The sequence below is a fragment of the Cyprinus carpio genome, chromosome A5, assembly GCF_018340385.1.
Source record: "Cyprinus carpio isolate SPL01 chromosome A5, ASM1834038v1, whole genome shotgun sequence".
In the NCBI taxonomy this organism is placed as follows: Eukaryota; Metazoa; Chordata; class Actinopteri; order Cypriniformes; family Cyprinidae; genus Cyprinus; species Cyprinus carpio.
The window spans coordinates 27,853,578-27,873,400 of NC_056576.1; the positions used below are offsets into that span (position 1 = coordinate 27,853,578).

The following is a 19,823-nucleotide window of genomic DNA, read 5'->3' on the forward strand; positions in this document are numbered from 1 at the left end:
ATGAGAGAACTTGAGTTTAATCGTGAGGACGTTTTATTAAATCCGTCCATTCTTTAGAATTTCAATGATTTAGCTAAATCGTGCAGGTTTAATTTATTCGTTTCTTGTTTTAATCAGGCCTAAATAATGGGAACGAAATTATACAGTGCCTCACGTTTTACTAAAAGAAAATAATTTATAAAACAAGCAACAATTTCTTACAGACAAATATATTTTCCCATTTTGTCTGTCAAAATAAAGGACAGTTAACGAATAACAAAAATGCATGTTGTTTTATTAAAGGAATTTTAAAATATAAATTAAAATATAGGCCTAATATATGAGAATATTGACATTTTGCATATAAATCCATGTAGCCTAGCTCACTAAAATAGGCTACCACTTTTAATGCTCTGATGCAAAGTAAACCACAATTTCTTTTGAATAATATAACACATAATTCATATTATATAAATAATACTGCACACCTATTAAATGTGTCAAATCTAAAATATGGTGTAATACTGTGTAGCTTAGAGAAAATATAAGCACAGGCTCAGGCACAGGCTTGACATTTATCCTGCTTGAATTCGTTCTAAGAAATGCACATAACTTTATAATTACCAAACTTTCATCTGTGAATATTAAATATTTTGAACTATAGTGTTTTTCTTTCATTTTCTCTGACTGCAGCCGTCAAAAATATAACACATCAGAGAGGCAAAACTGACGTCTATTTGCGAAAATGTGCTTTGATGCGCTTGTTTGAAAACTTGTGATTAAAGCGCCACTCAGCGGTCAAAAGCTGCAAATGCACTTTGCAGACGCCGCGGCGGCGGTACGAGCGGCGGTAGAAGTGACGTTTTGGATGTCTACCTACTGTAAGTCTTGAACCTGACTTGCAAAAATGGCCAGTGTCCAGCGATTGCTGCTACTTTCGTTTCATGTAAAAGACTTTTAGTAAAGATCAAGAACCTTTATCCAATACCTGATCAAAACATTCTTTGAAAGTGCAGTTTTATTTCATCCAGATGTACAAAGCAGCAGGTACAGCCGTTGGTATTGATATGATCAGTCTCTCACCACAGAAGAAACCAACATAAAACAGGTGTGAATCTTTAGAAAAACGCGCTCCACTTCACATTCTAACAAGTATTTAAAACATATCCCACCAGAAAGAACATTTTTTTTATGTCTATCATTATATAAAAATACATACTTTGTCTGACAAATATTCTTAAATTCAAATGATGATGGAACTGGAGACAGCGAGGTGAATGAGCGGATTGTGTAAAATGTTGAATTGCAAGCAAGTTATTTTATCCCATGAATGAAACCTGATGCCAAAATAAGTGTATCGGCATGTTAAGCAGCACATGTCTTTTGTGTTCTCATTTTAGTCCAGCCATACAGTATTTTGGCACAGCTCCCCTGAGACCAACACAAACAAACGATGGAAAGATTCCACGCGGGTGTGAAATCACATGACTGAAACTTGATAATCCTTTCCAATGGCTGGCTGAACTCACAGAGCTAGACAACATCAACATGCTTCCGACCCTCCTCACCACCATGCTTTTTACAAGTAAGTTGTAGACTTTATAGGGAAGCTAGCACAATTACTAACATTTGTAGCAATTACAAAGCTCAGGTAAAGGCACTTCATTAAATCATATATGTATTTCTGCAATAATAGGGTTGCTCTTGTCGTTTATTTTTAAATAGGCTATATACTACACGGTTATATATAAAGATTTTAAAAGAAAATACTATTCAGTTTTCCTACTTCAAAATTTCACATTTAATTCAATGTGTTACCGTTTCTTTGTAATTAATTGGAATTTAGCAGCTTCTGGGTGAAAATTGTCACTGTAACTTTTAACAGTGTACAGTTCAAAAGTTTGGGGTTGGTAAGATATTTTTATGTTTTTGAGGTCTCATGAGGCTGAGTACATTTGATTAAAATACAGTAAAAAACACTATTTTGAAATATTGTTACAATTTAAAATAAATCTTTTCTATTTTAATATATTTAAAAATTTCAGCATCATTACTCCAGTCTTCAGTGTCACACAATGCTTCAGAAATCATTCTAATATGTGACCACAAAACCAGTCTTAAGTGTCATTTTTTTGAAATTGAAATGTATACATCACATGAAAGCTGAATAAATAAGCTTTCCATTGATGTATGGTTTGTAAGGATAGGAAAATATTTGGCTGAGATACAACTATTTGAATATCTGGAATCTAAGGGTGCAAAAATCTAAATGTTGAGAAAATCACCTTTAAAATTGTCCAAATGATGTTCTTAGCAATACATATTACTAATCAAAAATGAAGTGTTGATATATTTACGGTAGGAAATTTACAAAATATCTTAATGGAACATGATCTTTACTTAATATCCTAATGATTTTTGGCATAAAAGAAAAATCTGTAATTTTGAACCATGTATTTTTGGCTATTGCTACAAATATACCTGTGATACTTAAGACTGGTTCTGTGATCCAGGGTCACATATGCTGATTTGTGGATTACAAAACATTTCTTATTATTATCAGTGTTGGAAACAGCGTAATATTTTTGTGGAAACCGTGATACTGACCCCAAAATTTTATAACCGTCTATGTACACTAATACTAACATTTCTGAGTTTTGTTCTCGTCTTTGAAGTGGGATCAGATGCTGTCCCATATGCCATCTTATCTCCACCATTTCACTTGAACACTGATCTCAGAGGCTTGTCCATCCTGGTGTGCGTGGTTCATGACATTCATCAAGGAGAGCTGGAGGTCACCTGGATTTCTAGTGGCATCAGAGGAACTAATCCAGCGGTTCCTAACTTACTCCAAGGACACAGTGGCATTCAGAGCACAATGTCTGTTATATCTGTGCCCACGAGTGAATGGATGTCCTACACCTGCTTTGTGAGTCACAGAGGCTCCGATCAACTCATGCACAGACATTATGCTGGACTCCCAATGGAGACAACTGGTAAACTATACTGTAACAATGCTGTATTTATTTTTTATTTTTTTATTAACTACTATTTACATAGATGAATAAATGCTGGAACAAACGTGTTGCTCATTGGTAGTTCATGTAAGCAAATGGGACCTTATTGTAAAGCGTTACTGTAAAATGTATCACTAATAAGCTGTTCATTTCAGAAATGGATGATGATGAAGAAACGTTTGATACGTGTTTGGACAATCAAAGCAGTTTTTTGGAAGGTACAGTACATTATTTAATCCTTAAAAATTAATTCTTTGTTTATTTTCTACTCATTTTTCTGTACTTTTACAGATGTTCGAGCAAACAAAGATCTATTATTTGTTCAAGCTCTCAGAATTATCCTCCTCAAAATCACCATTTTCAACGTTTTGATGACAGTGCAAGCCGTTATAAAGTGGTAAGTGCTAATATATCTGCATATGCAATGCCAGCAGTGAAATAATTCATACAAATTTTTCACAGTTATACTGAAACCTGTCATATTTGTCGTCTGCAAAATTGCAGAGTTTCAAAAACAACTGCCATGGATGTCTAAGTTAATTGGACGTGCTGCTGGAGGTTTATAGCAGGAGGAGGAATTCCAGTTCATGTAAATGAGAATCTGAAATGTTGACGAGGGTCTCGATGAGCTTCAGAACAGCATCATGCCACAAGACGCAGGTGCTTCGATATGTGGGCAGATGAGTGTAATAGCTGCTCAAACCACATCATGTACACAATACAACAAATGCACTGCACCACAAGCTGTTTTTGTAGGCCATTGTCAAATATAAAAGCTTTAAATGACATTGTAAAGTCAGCTTCCATTAATGTAACACTGATGAACTTTTGATCTGTCTGACAATGATGAAGCTTTGATGAAACTCTCTGTATTGCAAGTGAATGAGATCATTGTGCATAACACTCTATCAAAGATTGAGACACTGTTTCATTTCATTTTGGGAGATTTGTGAATGTGACATCAGTGCTTCATCAAGATTATTTTGCATTTATTTTTTGAGCATAAATATTCACAATTTGTTTTAATTACACTACCGTTCAAAAGTTTGCTGTTTTTATAAAATAATAATAATAATAATAATAATAATAATAATAATAATTAAAGTCTCTCCAGGCTCACCAAGGCTGCATTTATTTGATCAAAATTCAAGAAAAACAGTAATATTCTGAAATATTATTAACCTTTAAAATATGTGTTTTCTATTTGAATATATTTTCAAATGTTATTTATTTATGTTGAATTATGAATTTTCAGCATCATTACTCCACGCTTCAGTGCCACATGATCTTTCAGAAATCATTCTAATATGCTGATTTGTGGCTCAAGGAGCATTTCTTATTATTATCAATGTTGAACACAGCTGTGGTGAATATTGTTGTGGAAACAGCGCAACATTTTTTTCAGGGTTCTTTGATGAATAGAAAGTTAAAAAGAATAGCATTTATTTGACAGAAATATTTTGTAATATGTATTAATATTAAAAAAAACAACAACAACAATGACCCTTAAATTTTGAACGGTAGTGTATATTACAGAAAAATAGAAAAAATGTTATTAAGAGCACTTGACTTTGTAGAACTAAGGAGAACTTGATTGTTTGCATGTTTACAAATCTGCTATAGTTTTGTACTACGATACTTTTTTATGTTAGTGCTACTTGTACTGTGTTACATTGGCTTGAGTTCTTGCTTTGGATATATGCATATGCTAAATTAATAAATGTAAATGTACATGCCAATTAATGTATATGTCAATTAATGATTACACCACAATTGAAAAGCGTAAAAAAAATAAATAAAAAAAAAACCTAAAGCCAGTGCATTTATGTATTTTTCATTTATTGTTTTAAATAACACATTTTTTTTCCTTTTTTTTTTAAACAGCATCTGTACAATACTAAAACACTGATGTAACAATGGTGACCCACTAGGTGGCAGAACAATCACATCTCAAACGTTTTTCAACGGCAAGAGTATGGAGCTTAACTTCTCTAACAAGACACTATATTTCATAAATAATTTAAGTATAAACATTAAGCAGTCACTCTTCACAAAAACAATGTTCACACAAAAGTAAGAGATCACAAGATCAAATGCGAAATGCAAAAACACAGGATGAAGGCTTTCCATGGCAGTTAGTTAATTGCACTCTGATGCCTTGTTCTGGTTTATAAGGTGGAAAAAATCCCACTGTACACTGATTTAGGCCATTCGGCCAATCAAATGATCCTGTTTCGGATCTGGCCAATCACTGCCCCTGAAACTCCCAGTGTTCCAAATACAATCGATTACACTTATCACAGTATTGTAGCAGCTCTTCAGCACTGGCAGTAGTTAAACAATGACGTCTCTACAGTAGCAAGTCTTGGTTTTGAAACGTGCTTAACAGGAGTGTTGGCATGGCTTCTGGAGCAGTTGGGCAGTAAAGCCCAGAAGGTATACAATTCGATTTCATCAAATGAATTGTGTGTCCATCAGGCCAATGCCACACTCAAAGCAAATAGAGACATAAGCGTTTCGGAATATCCTTCATTTGCTTTGAAAGCTCTCTGAATGAAATCACTGCTGAGGTGCATTCAGCAAAAGAACCACGGCTCAAGTTGCACTTTTGGCTGACGAAATAACTGATACAATGCTTGCAGGGCCAAATAATGATTCCACTGAACATATTTCTGATTTTTTAAAACCAAGTCAGGTGAGTCGATTTATGGCACTGGCTTGCTAAACATGACAATACCACACCATCGTTTTTGGCAAAATATAATGTATAGGGAAGCCCACAGTATGTCTTGCAAAAGATCTGAAATGCGTGTTGCTTCTGCATCATATCTTTGGTCAAGGATAAAACAAGGACGTAAGGGAACTTAACACTTTGAACAGATAGTCAATATTTGTTTGGCAAAGGGACAAAGATAATAAATGTAATCTTGCGAGAAGCCATTCTAGAAGTCCGTTTGTGCGACTAGGAATGAGACATGGCCCACTTTAGCACTTATGCAACATCCATTTTCCAGTTCACTCAATGAGAGTCACTCACTATGAAATTAGATGAAACTTTTAGCATAATTATTTTGGTGTCTCTAAAACGGACTCTTCAGGATTAATGTTTTGTGTTCGCCCATTAGGTAGACTTTGCACCAAACAAAAGAAATTCTGATTGTCATTTATAAAATGGACCAAACTCCCAATACAATTCCAATATTCAACGACAGAAAAATTTCCATTTGAATTTCTGAATTAAGTGCACTTCAACCTTCGTCTGCTGCATTCGCCTGAATTCGTCACTTGATTTTGCTGATCAACGTGACTCAACAGCTGAGTACCAGAACTAAAAAACAGATAAAGTGAAAGTCTAGTCAACATGATCCTTCGTTAAACCTCTATCACACAATCACTACGCCAGCCACATTGTGAAAAATGGTTCTACAAGAACAAGATGGTGAGGTAAGTACCATTTGTACAGAGACCTACAGAAATGTATCAAAGAAAATGTGCAGAGTGTAAGATTATTGAGCACTGGTTCCATGGAACAGTTTTCTAGTTGCAAAAACAAACAACAACAAAAAAAATAAATCTAATAAAAATAAAGTGCTTCCATTAAGATTTCCTCTCCTGAGGACAAAAACATGAAATCTCAAAAAATTCACTCACAAAAATCTACAATATTCAGCTCTCTTGAAAACATGATTTACACAAAATGTACAGTCTAATGAAGGTTCGTATTCTAACATTCATTCTCCACACAGACAGTATATACAAAGTACTCTTTACCCAGAGTACTGACTTTTTACAGTCTCGTTTTCTGTCTTTTTTCTTCTTCAAAACAGTTATCAAAACACTGTACACCTTATAAAAGCACAGTGATGAGGAAGCCAGTTAGCAGTGCATTGAGGAGCAATGAAAACGGCCTCAGCCCTGGGGCTGAGTTAGGAAAAATATGCCAGTGCTCCCTCTTGGGGTGCAGAGTCTCCATGTCCTTCAGGGCGTTGTAGGCGGCAGTGGTGAAGTTCGCATCTCCAGTGGTGAGCAGGTCAAACACGCAGGAGTGGAAATATATGTCCTTAACCTCCAGTTGCTCCCTGCACTTCCTGGAGGCGCTTTCGAGGGTGAACACCCCTCTCTGGGCTTCGACCCTCGCCTGCTGCTGAAAGCTGGCCTGCTGGAGGCCCAGCATGGGCAGCTGAAGATGTCCCTCCTGGTCGATGCGTTCTGATGTGGGGCAACCGTTCATGCAAAGCTGCAGGTCCTGCGTTTCGTCGAAGGCCATGGCGAGCTCTTCTGGCATTCGCACAGCTAGCGTCAGGTAACGGCCCTGCTGGCGTATGATTATGGTGACACCGATGTATGCGGCGTGGATCTCGACGTGTCGACCCGGCGACTTCTCCAGGATCCAGATGCTGCGGGTCTCGCTATCGCCCCCGCTTATGGTGCCGTCCACAAAAGCGGCTGGAAGGTCATCTGTTACGGCCTGGTAGACCTTCTGGTCTGTGCATTCTTGGTATGGTTTGAAGATTATTGTGATCTTAAAAGAAGCACAGAAAGCATAGTTAAAAACTCCAGTATTGACCAAAAACATCGAAGTTGACATGAAATGGATTTTCACCATATCGTTTTTCTAAATGCATGTTATTGATCTTTTTGTGAATGATTCATCAATGCATAAGTTTCCATTTTTCTTTTAATTTTTAAACCAAATTGTCACAACTGGATCTTCTGGTGGACTTGTCCAATCATTTAGTCTGCTTGAACTTTTTTTTCTTTTTCTGTTTCACTGTAATATATTACATTTCAGAAGAAAAGATCTGGTGCTACTTCCACTTATTGCATGAGATGGTGAAGTGCAAATATTCTGCACTAATAGCTGAGATTAACCGATGTTGCTTTTTTATGACCAATATCAATACAAATTATTTTTTGTTTAGGTGTCTGATATCAAATATGTTGAACGAATTTTTCTAAATGATTACTACAACAATGAAAACATATATTATTATTATTATTATTAATACACCAAAATGTGCCATTTATTTGCAGACCCAATAAAAAAAAAATTATAAATTGAAAAGTTATTGCTTTTTTTTTTATTGGTTTTATTTATTTTATCAGTCTGGTTTCATGGACACTCTCCATATCTGCCTTTGGTTAGACAAATAGATATCCTCACCACAAACACATGCCATTGGTTGAGTCAATGTTGCTCTGTTGGTCCGGTCAAAATGCACAAACAAACAGAGGAATGTTTTCACAGCACCACAGTGTTAGTTTCTGGAGCAATCAGCCTACAAATGGCCTTTTTACTCTCTGCATATTACACTGGGATAGTAAAATGTTTATTAATACTGAAAATAATAACACAATTCACCTGCAAAGTACTGAAATGGTTTTAAGCCCGAGACTGAAAATGAGAAGTGATAAAACAATAAGATCCGTATACGTCAGTTGTTTAGAATATAACATGTATTTACAGATCCGCAAACCCTTTCGCCCTGCAAGTGTTAACCATAAAATGCAGCCAGTATACAGCTGTGAAACTCTAAGACTTGTGGGAAGCAAAAGCACTGGCTAACAAGAAGTGTGGCGTTACATTAGCGGCGGATGAATAGCAGCTTTGTACACAGAACAAGGATGAAAAATGATGACCAGTTGGCCATAAGGTGAGGCAGCTGAAAAGGCCTCAGTTAAGCAGTGTGTGCTAATAATTACTTGCAAATGTTTAATAATGGCTCCCACCTTCAAGGTCAAGGGGTCAAACGAGAGGTAATTAGCATCAGCGGCCAAACTTAGCATTTGAAGCCACATCTGTCCATTGATGGGCTCAACTGCTTTACTTTGAAAACAAAAAGCGAGTATCTGACGAATGCAGTCTGCTCAGGCTGTAATATACACAAGCTTCCAGCTACTTCAGGTTATAAAAATCAGTAAACATGTCGCCAGCAGTCAATATTCTGCATCAGCACATTTGAAATGGGTTTGAAATGGGTGTGTGTAAGCGGGTTTGCTTTGAGTGTTTGCCTATAAGCCCCACACTTGGAAAAATGAAGACAGAGGCTTCTTTCAAAGTCACCTTATTATGGGTCACGCCACAGCGCAGGCTTCCAGTCATTAATGATATTAGAATTTCACAGACACGTTGGTCACAAGTGTTAGTCACAAGACTAGAGCTGTTCGCTTTGTTTAACTTGCACCTGTGAATACTTGGTCAAAGTTGAAAGAGATAATTCTTATCTGCTTTCTGCAGCTCATTCTGATAATCTTACCCATATACTCTTATTTAGAGAAACATCATACACTTCAAACAACGATAAAAACATTTTTACATTTTTATTAGAGAAAAAAAAAAACTTCTTGCAATTTAGGATCAAATTCGACTTAAAAGTTTCAAGACCTGAAATAACAATGAACAACACATTTTCAGGATCTATTTGACCTGGTTAATTTTAATTTCTATGAATACTATATATTTTTTAACATTTCAATTTGTATAAAATAACATTTTGAATTAATGTGAATTAACAATGAACAAAATGTATCAAAATCCTGCAAGGAAAACATTATTTATTTTTAGTTCAGTATGAACCAGCGTTATTTTAGTATTTATAATATTTTAATATCTTTTATCCATTTTTGTCATTTTATTAGTTTTTTGTTTATATTTTTAGCAGTTTTGTGTTTTGGAACTTTAGAACTTCAACATAAACCACTTTATTATTCAAGGTTTAAATTTATAACCTTTAGAACTTATTTCAGCTTTATTCCAATTAAAGAACAACATTTAAAATTTTCGGTTTCAATTTTTAATTTGGAGTTTTTATTTCAGCTTTATTCCAATTAAAGAAAACTATTTTTAATAGTTTTAGTTTACAATAAGTTTTAGGTTTTTTTTTTCATACAATGTAAGTGTTGTTAACATTAATAACACTGTAATGAACTGCACCATATAGTGAAGTCCTACTAACTTTTTATTTGTAATTTTTGGAAACATAAATACGCTGCATCTCCAAGACACTTCTCACAAACTAATCAACTTTTCCCAAAGAAATTAACACATAATTCTTCACAAAAAAGACTTGTATGATATTAGTTATATAATAAAAAGAAAACAACTCACCTTGTTGGTTGCTGTGGCACTGGATCCATATACCACTGGAACATTTGTGACCTGCACTGACAGGTAATTGTTATCAATAAGAGGCCATGCCCCTTCAACCTTACAGGTCTGAAAATGGTCCTTGAAAGTTCTAAGATGAGGGTCCCCAAACAGGCCACAGAACAAGTAGATTGGTCGTGGGTGCTCTGGAGCCCCAGTCCCAGTCCCGGGCTGAACTGCTTGGTGATGACGGCTGTGATAGTTGCATGGCTCAATGGGGATGACGGGATGAGTAGACGATGTTGGCCCGTCCTTGGAGCAGTTCCTCTGGCTCATGAGATCACTGATGCCCAGCATGGCAGAGTGGAAGACCAGGTTTCCCCTGCAGCTCTTGGATGTGCGCTGGGTGCAGGCGGAATAGGCTCGCAGTGCCTTACAGAACTCAGTATCAAAGCCATCTAGTGAAGGGTTAAGATGGGAAGTGAGAGAGACGAAGTCAGTGGTGCACTTCTGGATACGGCACTGTGGAGTCTGGACCTGGCTCTCACCTGAGAAACAACACAAAGTTTTAACATTCTTCATTTCAGAAAACTTGAAAAAATTATTATTCAAAAATTCAACTCAAACATATCACGAACAACCTGAATGCACCTCTTCAATGATGAGCATGTTTTCATGCAAATTTCATATATATATATATATATATATATATATATATATATATATATATATATATATATATATATATATATATATATATATTTTAATATATGTCACCATGATGCAACTGTTGCTTTAGCACAAGAAAGGGAAAAAAAATAGTTTGGCATGCATTTTTTTATTATTTCTATTAAAAAACAACACAGGGACGGGACGGGAGTGAAGCAGTTATATAATTTTATTAATATTTGAAAAACAAATTCCTTATCAAAGTCATGTGATGCATCTAATAAAAGTCATGTGACACAAGCAACATGTGGTAAAAAATATAAAAAAGGAAATGATATCACAGAAAGAAGCCTGCAGATGCTCATGACTACCTCAAGTCTCTTAAGATTTCGATCATTTGACCTTTCTAATGACAAGGCAAGGTTAGTTCAGGTTGTAAAATGTCATATTAAAAGTATATTTATGATATTTTAAAAAATATATATATTTATAAATTCATGATATTCATAAAAATACTCTTCACCCTAAAAAAAAATGTGTACACTCATATGAATTCATATTGCAAGGAAAATGTGTTATTCCTTTTTACTTGATTGTTATACCACATGACAATTTACATTTAATTTTTTTCTTGAAAAGTGTTTCAAAACCATATGAAATCAACATGAATTTAAAGAGAACATTTCCAAGAACTTGGCACGTGCGTTTTAAACTAGACGTTTAAAAGAATACTGATTTAACCAGCTGAACACATTAACTATGAACAAAAATACAAGCCAGAATCTTCTGACATCTATTGTTGTGCCTCGTGTCATAAACCAGTTTAAACTGCTTAAGTGTAATAAGGTGTGCTAGAGGACTGTGCGTTTCTTCACAGCGTGACTCCATGTGTGTTTTACATTATGGTCTAGAAACATGAACAGTCGGCTCAACAAGTGTGTGAAACCTCCTGTCATCTACAAAGTAGAATGCTTATGGCCGCAATAAAATCAAATAAAACGGCACTTCAAATGAGAAAAAGAGCACAGGAGGCTTTAGCCATCCACAAAATCCAGCACATGTGCTTGTAAGCACAAAAGAGTCATGGAATACAAACTACATCCAACTATTTACCTCAAAGCGTCATTAGGGTGTGGTCAAAGAGTAACAAAACCAAAAAAAATGTTTTCTTTGAATGCTCCTTTACTTGGAGTCGAGCCAATAACACTTTTATGGTTTTATACACACTTGTTGTCAAAAATACGCCCAAGATCTTGTCATCATGTCACGCGCCACCCCCAATTAGCCACCAATGACACGGCACAAGCAAAACAACATCTCCCAGAAAAGGACAACAGCCTCCACACTGCATCACTTAGAGTCTTAATGCCTCACTTTTGAGTGCGGCCCAATTGCATTAGCTCAGAACGAGCCCGTCCTAATCTGATATCAGCTGCAGCCTCTCCATTAACACGCTTGTGATGACTCTATCTTACACAGTCAGGGCCACCCATTTCTGCCTGCCACGCCAATAACTCCGACCGCAGCAGATTCAAATGCATCTGATTTGATTATCAGATGACGCGGAGTGCTGTAGCGGATCGGCTTATCTGCTTTGCGCTGCAGTCAGCGCTGGAGGAGAAGGAGGCATGACAAAGCACGGGCTAGATTGTGTTTCAGTAACATGCTGTAAGACAATACTGTAGCCTGGCTGAAGCCATGTTGATGTTGTGCTAGAAAGATATTGGCTGGAAGGGAGAGGAAAAAGGCAGTCCCCTCTCCCATCCACCTCCCGCTGTGTTTTATCAAGCAAGGCTCCAGTGACATCTGTACCAGAATGAAAAATACTTGGCAAGGCATGCAAGACAAAGCCATCTCCGGCACATTCCCTTTTATAGTCCGAGCGGATGCTCAAAGCAGATGCGCACCGAGTAATATCGAAGGACCAACAAACAGCGGTTTGCTGGAATATAAAAAAGACCGTGCTGCGAATGTAACTGTATTAGCTAGGTATGTCCTACATATGATGGGGAAACAGAGAGGCTTTTCATGGAGGCCATATGTGACCTCGTCGCCCATCAAACGCATGTGCCTCCATTGTTTCTAGTAGCAGTATGGTGTGAGGCGTTGGGAAGGCTGTCTGTTTTTAGATCTATGATATTTTGTGAGGAATATGGTGTAATCTGAATGTAGATTATCGTAAAAGTCCACATGTGTGCTCTTTCTAGTGCACAAAGTAAAGCGATAAATCTGCCACCCAACCATAATCCAGTTCACAGCAATCCTGGACTTGAGTTGTTTTTGCTGGATGCTTGTTGAAACACAATTAACTTGTCACCTGACAATCCCCTTAAGACCTGGTGTGAGTGACCCAATGCAATTTAATTCTTACTGACTACATCCTCTGTGCAAAACACTTGCAAGGACCGTCTTAGGGGACCCCCAGTTGGGGGCAGCAGATCCTAAGCTAGTACTGGCAGACGAGGGGGGAAAAATATCACACTTTGTGTTAGAATGTCTCAGTATCCTGACAAATGTTAAACCTAAACACTGAAATGCCAGAAATCTGAAGAAAGGCTCATTTGAACTGCTTTTAAAGTGGTTTACGGTAAGGCAAATCCTTAAATATCCACAAACCTAGAATGAAATGTATTTATTTCCTTTTTAATCAATAAATCTCTAATATTAAAACTACACATTACATGAATAAAATATTTAATTATTTAAACAACTTTTAGAGCTTATAATGTTCCTGCAAAGAACATAAAAGCACAGCAAATCACAGGATGGAGAAAACACAATGTTTGTGTCGCAGGCTCAGTACATTTCTGCGATCCTGCTGCTGGGGTGATCCGTCTCGTTTCGAGCACAGTGCACACCCTTGTTGCTATTAAGACGTTGGAAATATTTTCTCAAGGTGGCCGGCCGTCTGAGCAGCCATTCTCAGCTGTGGAGGGGCCCAAAGAGTGTGTGCGGAGTGAAATTTCAAGATGTGGAATTTGGCCTGGGCAGAGAGGTCAACAGGCCCACGCCTTCTCCAGGAGTGAACGCGAAGATCTGGAGAAAGCAGGGGGGTTTACAAGACTCAGAGTCTAAATGACATCTCCAGCCTTAAATTCAGAGCACATCATGTGTTGCACTGAACTTTGGGATGTGTTGTAATATGCTAGTTTAAATCAGACAAATAAAAACGAACCATGGTGCAGTGGGCTAATTTTAGTATGTATTAGTAAGATTTATCTCAGTAAACCACAAAAGTGTCTATTTAACAAGTTTTAAAAGGTTCCTTTGCACAGGTAGTCTGTGAAATCTTACGAACACTAAACGGACATAAGAAAAGACAGAGAAAGAAAGAGAATGAACAAAAAAAAAAAAAGAAACCGAACAGCTGCAACTGTCTCTCACTTTTGCCAAGATTATAATCCAATCAAATACCACCGAGGGGTAGATGTATATTTGGGACTAAACCCGTTTGGAGACGATACAGCCAGATTTAATAGCCAAAGATGAAATAAAAGAACAGCAAGCATGCAGTTGTTTAAAAAAAAATTACTCCGTTTTGTATGGATGTTTTCTTAAATCCTGTTCCTTATTTCCACATTATTTCCTTACCAAATGAAACACTTAATATAGGCTGCTGTTCAAATTATTTCAGAGATATTTTAATATTATATTATAACTTTAGCATATTGCAGCTAAAAGGAAAGCAAACATCTACAGCTGTAGAAAACTGAAGCCTATCAAGATTTGTGCATTTAAGAGCATGAAAGGGACAGTGACACTGGGAATGGTCACACTAAGTAAATTTCATAATCAATATAAAATACTAATACTTGTTTAAATGATTTTTTAAAAATAAAAACATATTTGAGTTGATCCATTTCATATCTTTTGCCTTACTGAGGAACAGTGAAGTGCATAGTGCCTGACTGCCCAGGGGTCCATGTTAAATTAATTATGAAGGTGTGACTGCTCAATGGACACCCAGCAGCATTCCATATCTTCTTAATTCATGATGGCATTAATACAGTCTACGGCCAGGACACCCAAAGTGGAGCACTTGACAAGGTGCCAAGTAAAAACAGGGCACCAAATGTGTAGTCTCCTACTCAGAAGCCAACCCAATTTGAACAAAATCATTTAAGTCTGTCCAAACTGGACAAAGGCACCAAAATAACTGAAATAAAATTAAACAAAAAAAAAAAAAAAAAAAAAAAAAAAAATATATATATATACCTATTTTTTCTTATTGCATATATATATAGCATTAATTAAAATTTTATATATATATATATATATATATATATATATATATATATATATATATATATATATATATATATATATATCAGTGCGGTAAAAACTAAATAAATAACAAAACAGATCAAAAGCTAGATGGATGTGCAACTTACAGTATACCGTCTGCCATCATAAAAACAAAAGCAAACAACAAATAAAACCGAAACACACAATCACTCATGAATACAATGCGAAATTAATTAATATTACGATCACTCATAAATATTTAATTTCCTTTGAAAAGCAACCAATCCAGTGAAGCGCAAGAGGGAAGCGTAGATCAATGCACTACTTTTATTGGAAATAAAGCTACAATAAATGTACAAGACACGGATGAAGGACACTGCCTCAGACGGTAAAACCGTCATATAAACAACCAGAATCCACTTTTTTGTGAATACATATCTGAATATTAACCAGCACTGTCACAACATAGCACGTAAATAAATTTAATATTATACAAGCGAGAATTGAACACACCCTCAAGACAAAATGTACTTTATATAGGTGGTTTAATGTATATTTTACTTGTTTACTTCCAATTAATCATGCATAAGTGGTAAGACTGTGTTTACCTATGTGAGTGAGAGAAGAGAGGGAGCACAGCACTAGCAGATGTAGTACCGGGGAGATGAGGCGCTCAGCCCCGGGGTAGTAAGATCCTGCTCTCCCCATACCCATCCATCCATCCAGAGAGACTCGAGAGTACTCCACGGGTCAAGAGATCGGGCCTCGCGTCTCCGAACTTCACCTAACGTAGGGATGCGTAACTCTGTTAAGTCGCGACTAACGTTACTTTTAGGTAACACGAGCCCTCCATAAGAGAAACAAAGTAGTGATTTTGGAAAGTCTGATCCAAAACACTTCTTCCTGGAGCACGGGAGAAAAAACGCTATTTAATTTGTATTCGTTTTTCTATTCAGTGAAGATAATCAGTACGAAAGAATTCTGTTTACGTGCTAAAATTAATCTGCGCCCCGCGATCGCCCGATTCATGTTGCCTACACATCAGATTTCTCCGCCACAAGGAAATCTAGCACCGTCTTTCCCCAATGATCCATAGTGAATCAACCTAACCCAGAGTTTAGCGGAAACCCCGCCCACACTGACACACAAGCCCCGCCCCTTAAACCATACACTCCAGCCGCAGATTGACAGCAGAGCTCTCACTTTCAGCAGGGAGAAATTAGAAGCAGTAGTCCTGGGGTGTTTTTGTTTCCTATATTTTTGTGAGAATAAAGCAAACTCAGTTTGCTATTATGCCAGTACACTTATAACTTGTGTGTGTGTGTGTGTGTGTGTGTGTGTGTGTATATATATATATATATACACATATACATATATTTAATATTAGTTTAACACAACAAAATCTGGCTCCATGGAAATTATAAGGGCTATATGGAAACATGCATAAATTAACAATGATGTAAACAAAACCTAAACTAAATTTAAAAAAAAAAAAAAGAAAATTAATATTTTTCATTTTTGATACATTTTGATTCATTATTTTTCTAGTTTTTGATGCATGGTATAATAAAATTAGATACCTTATCAAACTTCTCTTCATTTGAATTTAAAAACGCATAATTCTTTTCAATAAACTATTCAATTCAAGAGTGTTAACATGCGCATATAAAGATGCAGATATACATTCAAAATGCACTGCAATCCCAAAACTAAATTGAAACAATAGATTACAGATAAAACTAAAAATAAATTACATCTAAAAGTCAAAAGTTTGAAAGCTTTAATGAAAACTAAAGTAAAAGGGCACAATAAAAATGTGGATTATTACAGTATATGTGTTATTGTTAACAGAGATAGCCTACAGCTGAAAGAATGTCTCATGGAAAATATAATAAGACTACTTTATGAGCTTACATGCAGGTTAGTGAAGACATAAACAGTCATAAGGGTGTAATTAAGCTGCATATTTTATAGGAAAATTCATATTGAGAATCAGACAAAAAACTTAAGCCAATTATAGGATGATTTCATCAGCTGCTTTATAGCAATAACATACTAAGACCACAAGAATTTACAAGACATTAATACAGACATACTTCCTGTGCTGGACAGCTACAGTGCAAGTGTTATTTATAGGGCCACAAACTCCCTCTCACTGTAGAGAATCAGAGCTACTGCCGTCCAGCAGGGGAGCAGCAGTGTTAGAAATCCAAGACCAGCTCCACACTGTCAATACAATAAAAAATCAATTCAAAGAGAATGCAGGAGACCAAACATCAACCCATTTTTATATAAATACACAAAATTGGGTTATGCTGTACTATACGGCTCACAAGGGATTCCTTGTTTCAAATGATAATACTGGAAATTCTTCTGTTTAGTTGTTTTTGTGGCAGAAGGCAAAGCAGGCTGTCTGTAAGTTAATTAGAGTACTGAAGCAGCAGTTTAATGGGATAGCAGTGTTTAAGCGTGTGGAGGTTTAAAGTTTATTGGCTTTAACCCAATTTCTTTTCTTCCACTGCTTAAGTGGTCAGTCAAAAATCATAACAGTGACCTCCGTTTCACTTTAGTGTGACACCGCTTGGGAACTAGATAATAGAACTATTATCCAAAAGCCCAGAAATGTATTTTAGGTGAGGAAAACATCCAGGTTGACCGAATTTCATGAGCATGATATTGGAGTCCTAATGCTGGTGTCCCATAAGTCTAAACGATACACAGAGTGTGTATTGTCTTGGAGTGCAGTGATAATGACTTATTGATTGGTCATGGAGAGCATGCATTCAGATATGTCAGGGCCTCAGCTTGGTCCCCTCTGGCACATCTGAATATAGGTCAATGGCCAGTCACTATATAACCCTATAGTGACCCGACAAACCACAAAGTAATTCTGTGAGGCATAGACTTTGACATAGTAATTGTCATTAACTAATGTGATGGATGGTATATGCAAGCTTTCATTAATAATTTTCTTAAAAATCATGGTGATAAATTGTGGCCCCTAAGGAAATATCTAAAGGAATTTTCATAGAGAAATTAAAAATGTGCTCATCACAGAACAGGTGTTTTCAAGTCGTTGAATCAAGGTTATTATAGTTAACTAAAACTAAAACCATAAAGAAACCATTTTCGTTAACTGAAATAAAATCTATGTTAATTGAAATCAAATATAAATCTAAAAGTTGCCAAACCAACATTTATTGTTTTCATTTAGTTTAACTTTAACTCAATGATTAAAAAAAAAACTGTACTGTGTGAAATGCAGACAGACAGACAGACAGACAGACAGACAGACAGACAGATAGACAGATAGATAGATATTTAAAAATCCAGTACTCACAAAGGCCGAGTGTGAAGTCCTGTTTGCTTGGTGATTTGCTAAATCTATGCAAAAACAGATGGTTTCTAAAGTGCACCAGTTTACCCCGAACCTCGTTAAAAGGCAATATGAAATCTGCATTGTTAATTATATGCATTAATTCCTCTTTTTAACAAAATATACATCATATTTGAAACACAGATTTCCTTTGTCAGTACCGTAGGGCATTGGGCTCTAAGCCAGTCTAATTTACTGTGCTTTGTCTGTCCAGGTGGCCTAGCTGCACTTCTCCTAATACGTCAATAGACAAGCTTGAGAGCATACCAACTCCAGACAACAACCCTCCGCACAGCTGCAAGAGGAAGGGCCGGAGCCTGAACCCAACTCCCACAAAGAGCCGACCCTAAAATTTCAGCTCAGTAACACCATCAGTGCAACATGGCTGAACTTGCCTGAGACTTTCATGTCAGTCAGAGAAAAAGGCGAGCCCTGTGCGATGCCCTCCATGGTAAGAGGACAACAGGATCACTTACAGCCCCTCCGTGTCCAAGCAGTCACCCTTGTTCTGCAGCTGTACATGTTTAATGTATAATACGTCTTACTGTCAGAATCACTCTTAAGGTTGACCTACAAAATCTTTCATTAGTTGTTACTACTTCAGAAACTGGATATTTTGATTTAACAACAACATCAGGCTCACTGATTTGACACTAATTTCACATGTACAAGGATAAAAGATATATAATCACAGACAGCGTTCATTTTACTATTAGTAATTATTGCAGCTCATTTTGCAAAGGCTCTTGCTGTGTTTAATGTGCAGCGTGGAAAGAAGCGCACTAAATGAAGCACTCTAAATTAACCGTTCTAATGAGTTTCCATTATTGTGATCGACATGCATTGAAACACAATCATAATCACACTCCACCAATCACCCATAAAGAACCAGGAGAGCATTTGATTACTGCAGATAGAGCTGGAAAACATGTAAGAGGGTCCGCACGCATTGTGGTGACCATAATCACACTGATGGGACCACCCCAAAGGTCATGTTACCACAAGTTATCAAACCTTCATGTAGATACATGTCATTGAACCAAGGGTGCAGCTCTTATCATTCGAACACAGGTTATCTTTGATTGGTCTTGTTCCGAACAGTCAACACAGTGGTTCCTTTCATTCAGCGGCCAGACACAAAGCCACTCTTTTATCTTTACTTCCCCCCTTAAGCACCTTTGGGGGGAAAACAACGAAGCTCCTGTTCCAAAGCATCCATTTTAATTAAAAAGAGAGGCAAACATCAGATGATGCTCAATCGTATCGAATGTATTGAGGAGAAAGGAGTGGAGAGAGTGTGTTCGGTGTTCTTTGACCTTGTTTCCCCATTCCCAGCCATCTGTTTTGGCCACTGTCAAAAGCCTCTTTGGTGGCTCCCTGGCAAGGCCTCACCCCTCGCTAGACTTCCTCTATGCTTAGGGGACATTTAATATGGTGTCTGATACATACT

The 19,823-nt window shown here is 36.7% G+C and overlaps 1 protein-coding gene and 1 gene segment (V, D, J or C); one reads left to right on the forward strand and one right to left on the reverse strand.

Annotated features, from left to right (window-relative positions):
• The first annotated feature begins 1,236 nt into the window (after nucleotides 1-1,236).
• Nucleotides 1,237-4,019, forward strand: LOC109064788. The segment is given in 5 exon segments: nucleotides 1,237-1,564; nucleotides 2,655-2,975; nucleotides 3,152-3,214; nucleotides 3,288-3,393; nucleotides 3,501-4,019. Coding segments are annotated over 5 exon segments (528 nt in total).
• Nucleotides 4,020-4,817: 798 nt separating this feature from the next.
• Nucleotides 4,818-16,101, reverse strand: LOC109064774 (repulsive guidance molecule B-like). Its single transcript, XM_042756695.1, has 3 exons — nucleotides 15,606-16,101; nucleotides 10,105-10,631; nucleotides 4,818-7,518 (listed from the first exon to the last, which is right to left on the reverse strand). The coding sequence occupies exons 1-3, from the start codon at nucleotides 15,709-15,711 to the stop codon at nucleotides 6,844-6,846; spliced, it is 1,308 nt and encodes a 435-aa protein (XP_042612629.1). The 5' UTR covers nucleotides 15,712-16,101; the 3' UTR covers nucleotides 4,818-6,843.
• Between the last annotated feature and the right edge of the window lie 3,722 nt (nucleotides 16,102-19,823).

Excerpts from the sequence above, each read along its gene's own strand:
- LOC109064774 (XM_042756695.1), bottom strand. The coding sequence starts at position 15,711 with ATGGGTATGGGGAGAGCAGGATCTTACTACCCCGGGGCTGAGCGCCTC. Across the intron at positions 10,632-15,605 it reads CTCTTCTCTCACTCACATAG|GTGAGAGCCAGGTCCAGACT; the intron begins GTAAACACAGTC and ends GTTGTTTCTCAG. Across the intron at positions 7,519-10,104 it reads GTGCCACAGCAACCAACAAG|ATCACAATAATCTTCAAACC; the intron begins GTGAGTTGTTTT and ends GCTTCTTTTAAG.